At 41.3% G+C, this 18,914-nt stretch overlaps 1 protein-coding gene across 1 annotated transcript in view; it reads right to left on the reverse strand.

The window, feature by feature from the left end:
* The window catches only part of SORCS3 (sortilin related VPS10 domain containing receptor 3), a 638,451-nt gene that overhangs the window by 79,012 nt on the left and 540,525 nt on the right, over positions 1-18,914 (reverse strand). Inside the window, exons 12-14 of the mRNA XM_062214350.1 lie at positions 15,452-15,528; positions 12,417-12,508; positions 208-315 (exon numbers count right to left, since the gene is read on the reverse strand). Coding sequence (XP_062070334.1) covers positions 208-315; positions 12,417-12,508; positions 15,452-15,528 — 277 coding nt within the window. The remainder of the gene's footprint in view (positions 1-207; positions 316-12,416; positions 12,509-15,451; positions 15,529-18,914) is intronic.

Here is an 18,914-nt window from a genome sequence, read left to right on the forward strand (position 1 = left end):
CTCAGTTAGGAACCTACCACCTCTAACCTCTAAGAGGCTTTTTTGAGTGGTGGATGCAGGCTAAACACCTCCATTTTATACACTGAGGACATTCTGGCTCAGAGAAATGGTCTGGTGTAGAGTTGCCTGGGGGAAAATCTGAGACCTCAGTGGGTGTAGAACACAGGTCTCTGCTCCTCTCTTCAGCACAGCAAAGGAAGTACTCACGTCATGATGTGGGTCTCCACTCCTGCCTCCACCAGCGCCCCGTCAACAAACAGAGGAACTGAGGTGAAACCGTACTTGTCCCACGAGTGGCCCTCATCAAAACTCACCCTGGGTTAGAAGCAAATACATGGAAGAGACAGCTGAAAATAAAGCCTGTTTTGCAACCATTTTTCAGGTTATTAAATTCTCTTCTGTATCTCCCTCTCTGGCAGTTTGGATTATCAATAGGCATTAATCTTCACCATCTCCCCATATTATTATGAGATTTGATCAAAACTGCATTTCCTGGCATAGGCAGAGGCAGCACCAGTGCTGCAGAAATATTTCAGCATATTAGAATCAGGAAAAACAACCCAAGCATGGGGCTTGCAGGATGGAGAGTCACGTTTTCAGTACTCAGAATGGAACCTGAGGTCCAATTCACAGCCTTCAGTCCTTGGAGCTTTCGAGGCAGGTTGAGTAGTGCAGGGGTATGTGCATCTCTTTCAGATCAAGCCTTAGAAAAAGCAATTTCCCGTTTGTTCAGCATGGATGTTGGGATCATTTCCCTTTGCTACTGCCACTTTAAGAGGCCCTTAACGCTGACTGTAGGGGCTGTGAGATGTTCTGAGTAGCCCTGTTCCATCTTTTATCCACTGGTAAAAGGAAGTTCTGGCCCCTTGTGGTTACAGAAGCTGCACCTCTTTAAGGAAATGTTTGCAGCACGGGAGATTCGAGCAAATCTGAATGTCTTTTCCTGATATTATCAAGTACCTGTCAGCCCCTTGATTTAACCAGGGGAACAGCCCAAAAGCTATGTCCTCTGAGAAGCTTTTTCTGGGAACCATTTTCTCCCTAAATCGGCTTTAGTTTCTTCCTGCTCTGTGACCCTTCTTGTCCTGGGTGCTTCTTAATTCTTCCATAATTCACAATTTAGGATTAGAAATCTCTCCTATACTGTCCTGCCACAGTTAGTCCTTCTCCTATCATAGTCCCAAGTAAACCTTCTTAACTAACCTTGAGTCTCTCAATTCAAAATGATAAACTTTGAGAGTGTAGGGCAAATATATGCCATATTCATTGAATGGCTCCTAAATACCATATACATTCCTTTATTAGAAAAGGATAATATTTTAAAGAATGTATATTTGGGGCCAGCACTGTGGTGCAGTGGGTTAATGCTCTGGCCAGAAGCACCGGCATCCCATATGGGTGCTGGTTCATATCCCAGCTTCTCCACTTCCAATCCAGCTCTCTACTATGGCCTAGGAAAGCAGTAGAAGATGGCCCAAGTCTTTGGGCCTCTGCACCCACGTGGGAGACATGGAAGAAGCTCCTGGCTCCTGGCTTCGGATCAGCACAGCTCCAGCCACTGCAGCCAATTGGGGAGTGAACCAGCGGATGGAAGACCTCTCTCTCTGTCTCTACCTCTCTCTGTAACTCTGTCTTTCAAATAGATAAATAAATAAATCTCTAAACAAAAAGAGAATGTATGTTTGACTCTACCACTAAACTGTGAGCTTTTTGAGGTCAAAGATCATAGGATTCAAGTTCATATCCCCAGTCCTTAACATAATCCTGGTACATGGCTGATATCACATAATGCTAAATGAATCAATGAATTAAAAAAATAAAGAATGATGAGGGATCTTCATTTGATCAATCAAATCATGTTTTCAACCATAATTCATACTAGCACCCATAAAGCTGGCTACATGAGTATCTCTCTCTACAACTAGCCCAGCTACTCTGTCACGGATTTCTTTGTCTCTACCTCTCTCTGCAACTCTGCCTTTTAAATAAGTAAGTAAGTAAATAAATCTTTTTATAAAAAAAAAAAAAAAGAAGAAGAGAAAGCCTAAAGTCCAACACAAGTAGTGGCCAGGTCTCCAGAGCCAGGATGAGGGATAAATGCTGACTCTTATTTATAGTCAAGGTACCACTTGGAAACCCAGGATCGTGCCACTGTGACCACTTTCTGTGACCAATAATGGCTAACACTTTTATGACTGCAGGCTGAGATAGTTATTAAGGACAAACCAAAGCCGAACTCCCCCAAGAAATTGCCAAAAATATAACATTGGAAAATATAATCTCTTGGCTTTCAGATATTTAAATCTTAAGTTAAATGTCCTGCCATTTGTGAATGCTATTCCTTGTTTTAAATTTATTTATTTGTTGGAAAGAAGAGTTACAGAGAGTGAGGGAGACAAAGAGGGACAGAGATCTTCCATCTGCTAGTTCACTCCACAAATGGGTACAATGGCCAGGGCTGGGCCAGGGCAAAGACAGGAGCCTGGAACTCCATCCAGGTCTCCCACATGGGTGGCAGGGGCCCAAATACATAGAGTATCATCCATTTTTTCCCAGGAGCATTAGCAGAGAGGTGGATCAGAAGTGGAGTTGGTGGAACTCGAACCCGAGCACCATCAGATACCCTCATCCCAGGCAGTGGCTTAGCCCACAGTGCCACAATGATGGCCCCGAGAGCTACTCTTTTTGATGAATAGGACTTTTAAAGTGGCCTGAGGTAACTATATTGAATGGCATCCCCAAGGGATCCACATTCTGCTCCTCAGATCAATAGCTCATTAATGGCCAACACAAAGGAATTGAGAATTCCTTATTAGATCTATTGGTGAAACTGAACTCAACAGCTTTGCCAACACCCAGGGAGACAGGAATAAAATTTCAACTGATCTTCAACTAATGGCAATAAAAAAAATCAAAATCAAATCAAATCAAATCAATTCACTTGTCAAATAGTTGATGCCATGATGGGCCTGAGCAGGCCATGGCCTCAGTTTTAGGAATATAGGGCTGAAGAAGAAAGATGAACACACTTCAGTGGAACTTACAACCTACTTTGATGAAAAGAACAATATACAAACAAAACGACACAAAAACAGGAGTGATTTACTACTGATTGAATAGCTACTTCAGATTGTTAATTTAAGGCTCTGCCTTGGCGCCAGGATCCCATACAGGTGCCGGTTTGAGCCCTAGCTGCTTCTCTTCACATTCAGCTCTCTGCTCGTGGCCTGGGAAAGCAGTGGAAGGTGGTCCAAGTGCTTGGGACCTTGCACCCGTGTGAGAGACCTGGAAGAAGCTCCTGTCTCCTAGTTTCAGATTAGCTCAGCTCTAGCAGTTGTAGCCATTTGGGGAGTGCACCAGTGGATGGAAGACCTCTCTTTCTGTCTTTCCCTCTCTCTCTCTCTAACTCTGCCTCTCAAATAAATAATCTTTCAAAAAAATTATGAAAAAGAAGAAAGCTCTCTCTATAGAGGTGACACCTCTATATGGAGGTGACATAAAAATCTAGGAGGTAGATTTTATAGAGGAAAGAACTACTATGAAAGGGAGCTGTGCTATGGGAAGAAAAGAAAGATAGTCAATGATTATAGCTTAGTGGAAAGGCAATTGATGGGATGGAATCAGAAACTCAAGCAGAAGCCACATCATGACTGACACGGTTTCCAACTGAAAAGGGAGGGATCCACTAGATTTAAACTATAAAAGATAACTTTGACTTCTCTGTGGTGACTGAGTTCTCAGGATCCAAAGTGGATGCAAGATGATGAGTTGGGGGAGGGGAACAAGGGACCATAATTGTGAGATCAAGTAAGAGCTGAGGTTTGGATAAAGGATGTAGTAATGGAGAGAAAGAGATGGAAAGATTTAAGATATTTTTACAGGTTAGGTCAATGGGATTTGGTGATGGAAGGTATGTGAGGGAGTTTTGAAAATAGTATTAAAAGATAAATGTATAGCAGGCATTGTGGTGTAGCAGGTTAAGTTGCCACCTATGATGCCGGAATCCCATATGGGCCCCGTTCAAGATGGCTGCTCCACTTCTGATCCAGCTCTCTGCAAATGTGCCTGGAAAATCAGCAGAAGATGGCTCAAGTACTTGGGCCCCTGCCACCTATGTGGGAGATCTGGACAGAGTTCTGGGCTCTTGCCTTTGGCCTGGCCCAGCATTGGCCAATGCAGCCATATGGGTAGTGAACCAGCATATGGAGGATATCTCTCTGCCTCTCCTTTTCTCTCTCTCTCTTTCTGTAACTCTGCCTTTCAAATAAATAAAAAATAAATCTTTAAAAAATGTATTTTGGTGTAAAAGTTTTGAAATCCACATGTAACTTTTTTTCATAATACACATTTTCATGGACTTTTTGGAGATCCCTTGTATGTGTGGATTTGAAGATTTTTTGTACAAAATTAAATTTATCTTCTTGAATCCATTTTCCACAAACTTTTTAAAGTATCACTGTATAGGTTACACAAGCCAAAAAAAAAAAAAAAACATGGAAAATATTGATGACAGATGAGGCAGCAGGGACTAAGCAATTGAGAGGGGAAGTGGGAAGGACAGGAGAGGCAAAGCTTTCCACTCTTCTGTTTCTGTCTTTATCCATAGCAAGATTTTAGATTCTTTTTGGACTTCCATAATTGACACTTTAAAGAAACATTTACATGGGTGTATCTAGATTTCTGGTCTAACTGGGGATGTAGACTTGGAAGTCACTTTAAGGTAAGACAAACTTAAAGCAAAATGCTTAATGGAAAAAAAAATCTTCACAGTTGAAGAAAACAGAAGATGAGCTGATACAAGTTTAAGCCAAAAAAAGGAACTAGAGTCTTGTGTGACACCAGAAAACATGACTTCAATAACAGTTAATTATTTCAATAACAGTTACTTATTTCCTAGTAATGGTATTGTCATGAAGGGCAAGCAAGCCACTGTTAGTATATGGTCAAGGAGAGATTATATATATATATATATATATATATATATATATATACACACACACACACACACAATATACATATATACAAAAAGAAAATGACCATTTTAACAGATCCTAAACATGATGTTCAATTTCATACATTATACAAAAACCAACAGCATGAAAAATGGTAAAAACACATGGTGGGGCTGGCACCTGCTATACTGCAATGGGTTAAGCTGCCAACTGAGACATGGGCCTCCCATACCAAGGTGCTGCTAGGAATTCTAGCTACTTTGTTTTTTGTTTTTTGTTTTTTTGACAGGCAGAGTGGACAGTGAGAGAGAGACAGAGAGAAGGTCTTCCTTTTTCCATTGGTTCACCCCACAATGGCTGCTGCAGCCGGCGCACTGCGCTGATCCGAAGCCAGGAGCCAGGTGCTTCTCCTGGTCTCCCATGTGGGTGCAGGGCCCAGGTACTTGGGCCATCCTCCACTGCACTCGCGGGCCACAGCAGAGAGCTAGACTGGAAGAGGAGCAACTGGGAAAGAATCCGGCGCCCTGACCGGGACTAGAACCTGGTGTGCTGGCGCCACAGGCTGAGGATTAGCCTATTGAGCCACAGTGCCAGTGCTACTTTGCTTTTGATATGGCTTCCTGTTAATTCACCTGTGAAAGAATCAGATGACCAAAGTACTTGGGCCCCTAACACCTCATGTGGGAGACCAAGATGGAGTTCCTGGTTCTTGGTTTTGCCCTGGCCCAGACCTGGCTGTTGTAGCCATTTGCAGAATAAACTATTGGAGGCAAAATCAATCAATCAATCTCTCTCTCTCTCTCTCTCTCTCTCTCTCTCTCTCTCTCCCTGTGTGTGTGTGTGTGTGTCTGTGTCCCTCTCTCTCAGTCACTCTGCACAATTTTTTTTAAATGAACAAATTGTCTGAGAGACAGTCTATATCAATTTTATGAGCTTAGGTAAATGAAAAATTTAAAGCTGAATTAGCAGTCAGTGCCTTTTTTAAAATGAGAAACTTTTGGGGCCAGTGCTGTGATGTAGCAGGTTAAAGCCCTGGCCTGAAGTGCTGGCATCCCATATGGGCGCAGGTTCTAGTCCCCGCAGCTCCTCTTCTGATCCAGCTCTCTGCTATGGCCTGCGAAGGCAGTAGAAGATGGCCCAAGTCCTTGGGCCCCTGCACCCATGTGGGAGACCTGGAAGAAGCTCCTGGCTCCTGGCTTCGGATCGATGCAGCTCCAGCCATTGCAGCCATCTGGGGAGTGAACCAGCGGATGGAAGACCTCTCTCTCTGTCTCTACCTCTCTCTGTAACTCTGTCTTTCAAATAATTAAAAAAATATTTTTTAAAAAATGAGAGAGTTTTCAGATATTTTTTAAAAAGCTATGTGCTGAATACCAGAATGGGTATGTTGATGAATGAAATTAAAGGGTGAATAGTTAGATACACAGTTCGATCAATTTCAAAAATACAGATAAGAGAAGGAGAAAATATTTCCATTCTTGTGGCTCTTCTAAGAGAACAGTCAAATGTTAGTACACAATGTAAGCCTTCAAGTCCACTGGCACACTCAATGATAAACCCGAACCCCATACTAATGCCGGATAAATAGTATATGCTCAATACGTATGTGCAGGATAAATGGATAAAATTTGTCTTGAGCTGCATATCTGATCATTTCTAAGAACTTAGAAAGGCTAGAAACAGTAAGTTTCTTGAGGTCCTTTCCAGCTCTATGATCTAAAATTACGGCAGCTCTGAAGCAGACTCAGTCTGCATACATGTGGGAAGCAGGATAGGGGTCAACAGGCAGACATTACAAGTAGATTCATCATTACTGAGCCTGAAAAAATATTTCTAAAGCCATTACACAACATAGAAACTCCCTGTCTGGGCATTTGCAAACCATTTTGCATTGTGGTATTCCAGTGAAATGGTGTGACATGCTGGTGTGTTACAGAAGTTTCTGTTAATGGAAGTGTGAGCCTCGGGTGATTACTGACATCATAAATAAGAGTGTCAATTGTTAAATCAACAATGGGAGTCACTGTGCACTTACTCCCCATGTAGGATCTCTGTCCTTAATGTGTTGTACTATGTGAATTAACGGTATAACTAGTACTCAAACAGTGCTTTATACTTTGTGTTTCTGTGTGGGTGCAAACTGTTGAAATCTTTACTTAGTATATACTACATTGATCTTCTGTATATAAAGATAATTGAAAACGAATCTTGATGAAGAATGGGATGGGAGAGGGAACGGGAGATGGGATGGTTGCAGGTGGGAGGGTGGTTATGGGGGGAAAAATCTGCTATAATCCAAAAGTTGTACTTTGGAAATTTATATTTATTAAATAAAAGTTTAAAAAAAGAAGTGTGACACCAGAATACATGACTTCTAGGCTCCTTTCCTATTTTTCTGAATGTGATATTCAGATGTTATCAACTAAAAGGAATAGAGTCTTCCAACAACATCCAGAGCCCTCCCTGGAAATCTCTAGCACAGAAATAGTTACAGTGGTCAAGGCCATCCTAGTAAGGAATATTGATCCCTTTCCTTTTGTTCCAAACACAAGAGGTGGCAGCATTTTAGCCACCTGGATATTCTTTAGAATAGCCCATGTCCTTTCACTTCTTAAAGAAAAGCAATGGTTGGAGCTATTGTTTTCATAGGAATTTGGCTCTGAACAAAACGCTAGTGCCAACAACCATTTGTAGAAGAACAAAGAATTGCAAAAGGCCAGGTGATGCTTTCTGTTTCCAGAGACCATCTCGTTGAAAGGCGACACACATGGTTTGTTACAGCTGAATGAACAGTCACACCCCAGGGACTGTCCTTGCCAGTGAGGCACTCTATCGTGAGTTTTCATTTGAGTACGGTATTCAGCGGGGCTCTACTGTTCATCTCACTCTGATGCTTTCAAGTACAAAGGTAATGCTGGAGGGAGGGTTGGTACAATAGCACTTAGGATCTAATCTCTGCGCATCCAAATGTACATGGTCACAAATAGATGAGTTCATTTGTATGCTGAATTGTCTTCATGCCTATCTAGCTACCTATTATTTCAATTTGTAGGAAATAGCATGCTTTGTTAGCCCAGCTAAAGTTTACCCAGCTTTTCAATTATGACTCCTCTTTTCTCTGAAAGCTAATGTAGCTATCAGTTAAATCTGAGATACTATACCCACATGAGAAAGAAGGTGGCCTCGTGTCATTTTCCTATACAAATATGTATACTGTATATCTGTGTACAAAATAATGTGAGTCTGAAATCTACAACAGAGAATAACAGGATCTGATTACTTAATCTTTCTTCCACTTAAAATGAGCCTGTTTACCATGAAGGTTGCGACTTAATTAGAAACTACTGGTCATGAAGAAACCGTGTTTAGATTTTAGAAGCTGGCATCTCATGAGGAGGAAGCACAAATCAGTCAATCATTTCATAAGAAAACATTGATGATAATGATATAGTCAAATCCTTACAAAATAGTCAGCCTTTAAGAAGTACCAAGCAGAATTCTTGAATGAACTGAGTAGTTATTGTTGTGGTCTTCTAACACACACACTCACTAGCTGATAGTGAACCACATGCAGGGATCGTATCAGAGAAGAGCACTGATAGGAAGTAAAGAGAAATCATGATCCCTGCTCAAGTTCTGGGAAAACTTTCTAGTGTTGTGACAATAATAGTGTTGAGATCTTCTAGGTGAAGAAGATGCTCACTCATAAGCTAAGTGTGAAAAATCATTTTTAATACTTTGTAAGCTGGAATAGATGAGAAAATGGAAGGTAACATTATTAAAGAGGAAAGTCAATGGGAACGCTGTGATTTTTTTCTGAGTTCTACAATTTTAACAAAGAAAAGATGAGTTACATGGAAGATGGAAACCTCAAACTTTGTACTGATGACTTGGATCCTAGTTACATTTTCCTAAGTGGATACTGAATAATTTTCCCAACTTGGATGGTATCCCTCCAGGTTTTCCCAGCCAAGTGTTCCTTTTGGAAGTGAGGAAGTTTCTAGAGAGAAACTTCTGGAGAGCAGACGAGATGATCAGATGAAAATGATGCTAAGATTCCCCAAAGCAACACCCTCGCTAGCCCCTCTGCTCCATGTACTCCTTCCACACCAAACAGACTCTCCTCTTCTGGTGGAAGAAACAGCAACAAGAATAGAAATAGATTCTCCCTTTCCTCAGCACAAGGAAACTTCTCTCCAGAAAGTTCTCAAACTCAGCAACTGAAGAATGCCAGGTCTTTATCACAACTGAAAAGCTCAGGAGAGGGATGGGCAAGTGCAAGACGATGCTAACCTCTTTCTCCTAGGACTTACAGGGAAGAAGCCTGCCCAGCTGTATGTGTCTACAGGACATTTGTCAATGCTCTCATGTGGACTGAGGTGCAGGTTCTTAGAACACAGTAACAAGGCTAAGAAACACTGCCTTCCTTGGTTCTAAAGCAATTTTGTTTTAGGATTCAGGCCATCCTCTCTGAGAGTTCAAGACCTACTCAGTACTCAGTAGAAACAACTCTTCCTTCCAGGAAGAGAGATGGGTCTTGATAGTGGAGTAAATTTCCTACTGATTGAAGTTTAACCCTTCAGCTTGCTTTTAACATTTGTGACTCCAATCAAAAATAATCTGGACACTCCCGCTTCTCCCTGAACTGCAAGATGTGGCTTGTATCCATGGCCCCACCCTGACACAACTCCCGGCATCTTTCCATCAGGCATCAGCCTCCACGCCACCGGCTACAGGAAGACCTCTTTACAGGCAGGACTCCACTTGGCCTGAAGATTCAGTAACACACACAGCCAGCATCCTTCAGAAGATAGTGTTTTAATTTCTGATAATGAGTAGTCTGCTTAAATTCCTTGTCTTGACAGAGGGCATAGACCATGTTATAGCCTTTGTGTGCTTATACAGTGGCTGGTAAATTAGCGGTTACAATAGAAGAGCATCCATGTCAAAGGCCAAACTTGATCATGTTAGATACTAGCTGTGTACACCCCTGAGCAAAGACTTAATTATGTCATTATAAACAGTTGATAAAAAGTATTCACAGAGATAGGGTTGGCTCAAGAACTAAGTCAAATAATTCATGTAAATTATTTAGAATAGTACCTGAAATGTACTAACCTAATAAGCTCTCAATACATGCTGAGTATCATTAATATCAAATGATTCCAAGGCCAGCATTGTGGCACAATGTGTTAAGTTGCCACCTGCGACACTCATATCCTCCAGTTCAAGTCCCAGCTGCTCCACTTCAGATCCAGCTCCCTGTTAATGCACTTGGGAAACAGCAGATGACCTAAGTGCTTGGGCATCTGCCACCCTTGTGAGAGGCCTGGATGAGTTTCCAGGCTCCTGATTTTGGTTTGCCCAGCTCAGTTGTTGCAGCTATTTGGGGAGTGAACCAGCAGGTAGAAAATCAATCTCTCTCTCCTCTGTGTGTGTGTGTATGTGTGTGTGTGTCCTTCTCTCTCTGTAACTCTGCCTTTCAAATAAATAAATATATCTTTGGGGCTGTCTCTGTGGCAAATGGGGTTAAGCCTCTGCCTGCAGCACTGGCATCCTAGACGGTCACTGGCTTGAGGCCCTGCTGCTCCATTTTGGATCCAGCTCACTGTTAATGTGCCTGGAAAAGCAGTAGAAAGTGACCCAAGTACTTTGATCCCTGAACCCATGTGGGAGACCTGGAAGAAGCTCCTGGCTCCTGGCTCCTGCCTTCATATCGGCCCAGCTCCGGCCATTGCGGCCATTTGGGGAGTGAACTGGAGGATGGAAGATTCCTCTATCCCTCTGTCTTTCAAATAAAAAATAATAAATATCTTAAAAATACATTTTTAAATAAATATCAAATGATTCAAGTATTATACTAGAACTAAACTATTTAAATATTATACTTGAACTAAATTATAGTATACTATTATACTGTAAAGTATTTAGTCAGTTTTAAGAAGTTGATAAACAATGACTTTGGGAAGTTTTAGAAGCTCATCATTGGGCTGGTACAACACTTTTCTTACACATGGCTCCACACATAAATTAAAAATGTATTTTCATGATTTCTTTGTAGGACTATCTATATAGGTGTAACTATATATGCTAGATTTTCTAAAAAACAGAAAATATGTGACCATGTTTATCTAGAAATACAAGTTCATATAGTTTAATCTAAAATGGCCAAACGGAAAGAAACCTTCTCAGGGCTTTGTAAAAGTGGCTCAAGATCAGATTTTGTACCAGAAAATCCTATACATCTTCCTGATTGCAGTATGATGTCTCCCAGTGAAACTCTCTTTCTAGAAGTGTTGGTCTTCCCAAATGAAGGGCCTAACAATCCAGGGGCCATCTACAGGCCCAGGGTAAATCCCACAAACTCTACAAGGCATGATCTCCACCTCCAAGTATTAACCCTTTCAAATATTCACTTTCATAAATCTGCAGCCTGAAATTCCTTTCCTTCAAAATACAGGCACATACAAGACTCAAACATTCCCTGCCAGAAACACAACAAAACAATAGGAGCATCAAATCATCATCATCATCCTCACCACGTCTCAGCTCATTCACCTCATTGAAGGTTTTTAAGACACACTCTCAGCTCTATTTCCATAATTTCCTTTCTTGAGAAGAAGAATCTATATTGTCTCCAATTTATTTTGTTGTTTATCATTAGTATATTTATACATTCATAAATTTATTACAATCTAACTTAAAATCCCATTGCTCTTTTAAATCTGCTCAGGTAACCATCACCAATTACTTCCTATACTGATTAATCAGATTATTTTTTCACTCCCCAACTGTCTTGATCACACTGTAATATCTGATGCTTTTGATCACACCTTTCTCCAGCAAGCATGAAAACGTTTTTGGCCATTTCTCTTTGGTCTGTCCCATAATTTTGTCTTCTACTCTGTATATTGGTCTTCACCAGGGTTCTACAACAGTCAGTTTCTCCTCCTTGTACCTGCTTGAGACATTAAAACCACTACTATGGTTGTAATTATCCCATGATGCCCAAGGACTCCAACTCTAGAGTGTCAGCCCAGGCCTCTCCCCCTGGTCTCCACCTGATGCTCATCATTGATGGAATATTCATAGAAATTACAGACTCAACGGATCTACAACTGAAAGCAGTATCTGGCACAGGTACCTAAGCCACCTCTTGCAGCAATTTCTCTGTCTCATATTTTGGATTCCTAACCCCGCTTGTTTGAATTGACAGGTTCTTTATGTTATTTTCTGCCTTACATGATCACCCATTGCTACAACCCCACCCCATTCACTCTTTGCCATCTGAATTATCTGGCCTACTATCACTACCTGTGAGTTAGATAATGTAAAAGATATTAAATGGATGGACGAACAAATGAATGAGGAAATGCATGCATGAGTATAAAACCATGCAGAATAATTTGTCCCAACCCTCTCCACCAAAAGCTGCTCATTAACAGGATAGGGAGCTGTCCTTACCACAAATGCCTGACTGGCAGAGGTGTGTGTCTCATGGCCACGAGGGCGCCACCCCAGTCTAGGAACCAGACATTGTACTCTTCATCAAAGATCTGGAACAACAACAACAACAATCATAGCAACACCTTACATTGGCACAGTGCTTAATAGTTTACAGTCATTCACATACATTGTTTCATCTATATTCTAAGCCTTCCAACAACACTATCAGGTAGTCTGGCAAGTACTATCCCCATGTGATAAATGAGGAAAGAGGCTCACAGACAACAAATAACTCTCCTTAGCCCAATCAAATGGCATTTCCCAGGCTCTCTGCACTAGTATTGTGAAACAGCATGCTACATGAAGGTGAGGCAACATGGTCTTGCTCAACTAGAAAACCTAAAGGAAAGAATGACTTTGAAAAAACTTCTCCATCTTTTTGTCTTAGGAAATTACCACTTAGCCCTTACTTCCTGTTCATCTATTCACCTGTTTTCTAATTTATAAATTGTATATATATTATATATACAATTAGTGTTATATATACATTATATATAGTATATATATCTTATATATCCAATTATAGTCTTATTTATAAATTAAGAGCTTAAAAGATAATTTTCCTAGACATTATGGCATATCTGATAACTGAGAACTTAGGCTCAGCTACTACCTCTGAGGTTCCTCTGCAAGTTGGATGAGAACCTAAATCTGTGTCTCCAGACCCTTCTCTAAATGCTTATTGGACCATAGTACTTCCAGGGAACCAAAGTTATCCATTCTTTGATTAACCTATTTGTCCATTACCTATCTATCCATCCACTCACTTATCACTCAGTGGTATATCTACATATTTATTTACTCACAGGCATTCATTAAGAACCAACTAAGGTACAAGGCTCTGAGCTAAGAGAACTATAGGACCAATCTTGCAGATAGCAATGCCTATGCCAGACATGACTTTTATATCTACAACTTGAACAGGAGAACCACTTATCCAGCAGAGGAGTAACCTCCACTTTAGACATTCCATAAGATGGGAGGCTCTAAGAACTTCTCCAGCTGATGGCAGCTCTTGCAGCCAAGATAGAGAGGTTGGGATGATGGATTAGGGGAAGGAGGCTACAAGCTGGGAAGAAGATATAAACAGATTTAAAGGGAAAATGAGAAGGAGGAAAGGGGCCTCAAGTATTTGCTCCAGCAAACACTACAGAGAAAAAGTAAATAATTTCTCAGCCCTATACTTCCTAATTTTTTCCCTTATCTTATTTACATTTTAAGGAAAGTGAGTCTTAAATAATAGTGAGTCTTAAAACACAAAGGGCCTAAAAGCAACCCATTTCTATTCAAGACATAACTACAGACTCTAAATCTGCAATGCTAGGCTTTCTTTTCTAGAGTTTTATGGATAGATCTGTGATCAACCACAAAACAGAGAGTCTGGAATTAAGAACTAAGAACCCAATGGCAATGGAGAGAAGGGACAATTTATCCTTACATTTCCCTTATGATACTCTCATTCTAGCTACTGCTAATTCTTAGTCTTTTCAGCACTAGAGTGAAAAGTGGAATCCCTGGCTGCTTGGGAAACGGGAAAAGAAAGTCAAAGTAGTGACAATACAAGGATGTAATTGCAGTGGCCGTGTGGAAAGGTAAGCTGATCCCTGAGGCTAAGGGACAATGGTTTGTCTGTTGGCATTTTTGTTCCATATGAGTTTGTGTTTCAGCTTCCACTCTCCTTTGGCACTTCAAATAAGTTATCTTATATTGTGAAGCTTTGATACTACTTTTGTGTCTGTTCCCCATCCACCTGGTTATGGTTTTGTGGGTAGGAAACTTGGCTTAACATTCACTGTGTGCCTTTTAGGACTAAAATAGTTGCTGGTGTCTATCAGGTGCTTGACAATCTTTAAATGGTGATGTTGGTGACAATGGTGGCAGGGAGGTGATGATGATACTGGGGAAGGTGATGATAATCTTCACTAAGGGATCCATGCAGAAACTTGTCTAACTAGATTTCAGATGGTGACTTCACCTTCATTGAGACATTTAGTGCTCTTCTCTTGACTTCCCAGGTAGGAATCTTCTCATCTTTATGGCTCAGTAACATATTACCTTTTCTTGTGAAATCTTTCCCAGAAGAACCAACCTCTCCCTTTCCTTTGTATGCTCTTAATATAACTAAAATAATACAATCACTCTAAATCATAGTTATTTATGAACTCATTTCTTCTATTTAACTTTAAGCTCTGTGAGACAAGGGACTCTATAGCATTCAATTTCCTCTGGAGGTTTAAGCCTGACACCTAGTTGATATTGGATAAATCTCTTACACAGTAGTATAAGAGTAGTAGTCACACAAGGCTATTCACATTTAAATTTATTAAAATAAATGAAATAAAAAAATTCAATTCCTCTATCACACTCATGACACTCCAAGTGCTCAATAGCTACATGGGATAGCACAGATACCAATATTTCCATCATCTTTGAAAGTTCTGTTGGGCAGTATTGTTCCAAACATTTGTAAAATTGAATTTGTTTTTCATATAGTCACATGTGTATTAATCTTTTTCATACTTACTTAAGGCTGAGCCTACACAATACTTAAACAACCACTGAGTTCCTCGGCTTTACCAATTTTAATATACTAACCCTTATGCTTTGTAGATAAAGGAACGGACCTGGAAAGGTGAAGAGACCTGCTTGCCAAGATCCCTTGGCACCTTCACAATAGAAACAGTTTAATTGGTTGTATCCCCAGCAACCAGTTCAAGAGTTAGCTCTAGATGTAACCTGTTACATATTGCTGAAGGAAAGAACAGACAAACTGGGAACATTTCCAGTTCTTCCTATTCCCTGTCCGCTACTTTTGCTCTCTTATCTGATTGCCATTCTAACCTTCTAGACAAATTGACCAAACTCAACAGCCACTTCACATTTTTTGCAACAACAAAAAAAGTCATAAAGAACCCAAGAGTCTATAGGAAGCAGAAATGTTGGCAGAACTTAATCTAAACATTTCTTCCCTGTTCCTGAACCATACCAGTTACCTGTCTCCATGTGTTGCCCCCATCAGAGGAGATGAACACACCAATATCAGTATATGAGAGCTCTGGGCCAATGTTGCCTGAAACATAAGCACATGATAGGAAATTGTCAGGCAGCTTAAAGACAAATACACTTACGGTTAGGGGAGGGAGTAACAAAAAGTAAAGGTTTTTCAAGTGATGCTTACATTTTATTTGTGCAGTCTTTCTTGATGACAGATCAAAAACCCAGCAGGAAGACAAATCCAATATGGGATAAAAAGTAAATAGTATGACAAGAATACATCTTCAAATGGTTAGATTCAAAGGCTGAGTATCGATTCATTTGTTCCTCTTGAATTATTCACTCTGTAGACCAATAATCTCTTAAATTGCTCTTGACAGGTGTCCCATAAAGGTGGCAAGGAGTTGTTAGAGTAGACTTGCATGGAGCATCTGGGCCTAAGGGTCCCTTACCCCTCAAATGTAATATTAGCATGAGAAAAACTGGTGTGCATATACTCGTACATGGTGTGTGTCTATTTGTGTGTTTTCAAATGAACTTGGCAACATGGCTTTTGACCATGAAGCAGTTGAGTGACCCTATGCAACCAGCTAGGAAACTGTAATTATAAAGCACCCAGAGTGAAGATGACCACACTCAGTGTACCATGGACATTGAGCATGGGAGAAGACAAAGATACCCATTTTACTCCTAAACTTATCACACTTACTGCTTCCATCCCTTCATGTCCTCCTCTCTCTGCCCCTCTTTTTACCCTTTGCACTCCCAACACCTTGTGGTCATGCTTATTAAACAGAAAATGCTCAGGATCTTTATTGCTTTAATTTCCCCCAATGGATAGCTCCCTGCTCCTAGAACATCATCAAACCCAGTAGTTAATGCTCAATAAAAATTTGTGAAATGAATGAATGGATAAACAAATGATTGAATCATGTTCCAATGTTGATGTGTGTTTAGGGAGGCATTGAAAACCAGGAAGGTACCCTAAGCATCTAAGAGTTTGTCATATTGGTTGATATTTTTTCTTTAAAATAGCAGGAAGGGAATGTTAGCTCTCACACATCTGTAGCCTAAATAAGAGCACAATAAAAATGCAATAATGAAAATGCTAATTGAGCTCCTGACATTTAATGCTTCAAAGTGAGAAATTAAAGCCAGGCTACAGCCTGTCAAGCTCCCATCAGCATCAGAGAGCACACAGCTAGCCAACTTGTTTTGACACTCAGGCTTCCAAAAATAACCCCAGGGCTCAGGGCTCGGGGCTCAGACAGTGGGTGTGAAAAGAGTGGAGAGGTGTGGCAAGCAGCTCCATGGAGATGTGCCTGGAATTTGAAATTCAACTGTCCACATACAGGCTTCAGATAGCACAGATGAAGAAAATAGAGAGGGATAGGGCAAAGAACGTCAACTTGAGTTGTTCGGTGGTGGCTGCCTGGAGCACTATGCTAAAAAGAACTTGGAAGCTGTATGTGACTACACCTGAACAGAGTGTGGTGGTTACTGCTATGGTTTATATGTGGGCTAATGACTGGATTATATCCTCTAGCATTTACCGCGATTGAAGGCGTGGTCTGCACGGTGGTGCTGCAGGTGAGTGGTAAAAGCTATGGAGGAGGGCTCAGAGAGGAAGTCCTTAGGTCGGTGGGGAGGTGCCTTTGGAATGCAGTTCTTTTGGGACTCCTTGGTAGTTCTTACAAGAAGGCTGTTATAAGACCCTGAGCTGGAATCCACGCAGCTCTCTCTGATCCTGATTTGAGATGCAATCAGTCGCTTGCTTTGCTACTCACCATGAGGTGATGCAGCTGAGAGGCGGGCCTCATGACTGAGTCTGTGCGTTGTCATTTGGACTTTGAAAGTCCAGAATTGTGAATTAAATAAACTCTTCTCTTCGTAAGCAAGTAGCCTGCCGCAGATATTTTGTTGTTAACGCTGCATAGCTGGCTCATAAGTACCAACGGTGGAAAGGGAGGGTGGGCTGGAGCAGACTCGCCCTACACGTATCTGACATCCACGGCATGGCTTTCTAAGATCTATTTCACCACATCTTACCCTCCTTAGAAGTTGGTTCTGCCAAAATCTTCAGGCTCTCTTTCAAAGCTCAACTAGAATGATTTGGTGGCTTTGTGGTAGTAAGAACTCAAAGCTCATAGGGAAGTCTGTTTTTTGGACAAAGCAGATTTTGGAGTCCTCTGAGGGTTAGAGATATGCTTCTTTCACCTCCACTAATCCTAGAAGGAGGAGCTGCCCATGCAGGGAGGCTCAGGGCTTGGTAGAGAAAGAAGCAGATGGCACACAGTCACCTGCAGAGTGGGAAGGGCCTCCAAGGGAGGGAACACAAAGCGTGAACATTGAGTTTATAGGACACATGGTAGGGAGTCTAAGTGAGTTGTGCAGCTGGCATATAAAAAGACTTGGGGTTAGATCTGGCTGAATGGTTACAGCATGGAGCACGAGACCTGGAGTCGGAAAGAATGTGGGCTTCAGTACTACACCTGTTCCCCCTCTCACCCTTGGTTTCTTCTCTTGTAACAGAGGAAGATAGTGATTGCCCTTTCTGGACCACAGAGGCACTGTGCAATCAAGGCAAAGAAATGGTGTTGTACACCGTAGGACACTATGAGGATTCGTGGTCTCTACTACTAGCTTGGATTCAAAGTGTTAAGGATATAGAGAAGCCTAGTGCTTCCACTTGCTAATAAGCAATTACCAAACCCTCCAGACTGGAAGCTCATCTGCCTTCTGAAATACCCTGAACAGGAGGAAAAATGAATGTCAGGGCATCATTTATGCACACAGCTTCTCTGAGACCACACCTCAACGCAAGGTAGGAAAAGGGAGTGAGTAGAGGGAGCAGGGAGGTGAGAGCCCACTGAAGACAGATGGGGAACATGGAGATGGCATCTGGCTCTGTAAAACTGGCTCCATGCAGGCAATGGAAGGTGTACTTGGCTGGCTACAAAATACCTTTCCTGATCGCAAACAACTTCCCAAGGAGGCCAGGTAAGCGAGCTGAGAAAAAGCTGAGTAAGAAGAGGCATGCACCAGTGCCTTGGCTCTAGCTTTTCATCAGGATCTCATCAGCTATGTTAGCTCCCTCCCAGTGTCCCACGGCATGGCAATAAGCCTCCAAAGTTTCACAGGGGAAGGAAAAAGGAATTAGTCAATTCTTATCCACAAGCTTGTTAATTTATAATGAAGACTTAATGTTAGGCTACTATAAAAGGATATGTACGTCCCAAGTAATAACAACTACCACTAATCCCAACCAATTATTCTCTGAGCCCTTTGCCTGGTCTTGTAGACATACCCTTCCATCTCTAATTCTTACAACATCCCTGCAGGTGGCAAACCATTCCTGTTTTACAGATGTGGAAAAATAAAGTTCAGAAGTTAAAAACTAAGCCAGCTTCACAAGGCTAATGTCAGAACTCAGCTTAGAAATCAGGAGGACAGGGTTCCTGA

Source organism: Lepus europaeus, chromosome 17, assembly GCF_033115175.1.
Source record: "Lepus europaeus isolate LE1 chromosome 17, mLepTim1.pri, whole genome shotgun sequence".
In the NCBI taxonomy this organism is placed as follows: Eukaryota; Metazoa; Chordata; class Mammalia; order Lagomorpha; family Leporidae; genus Lepus; species Lepus europaeus.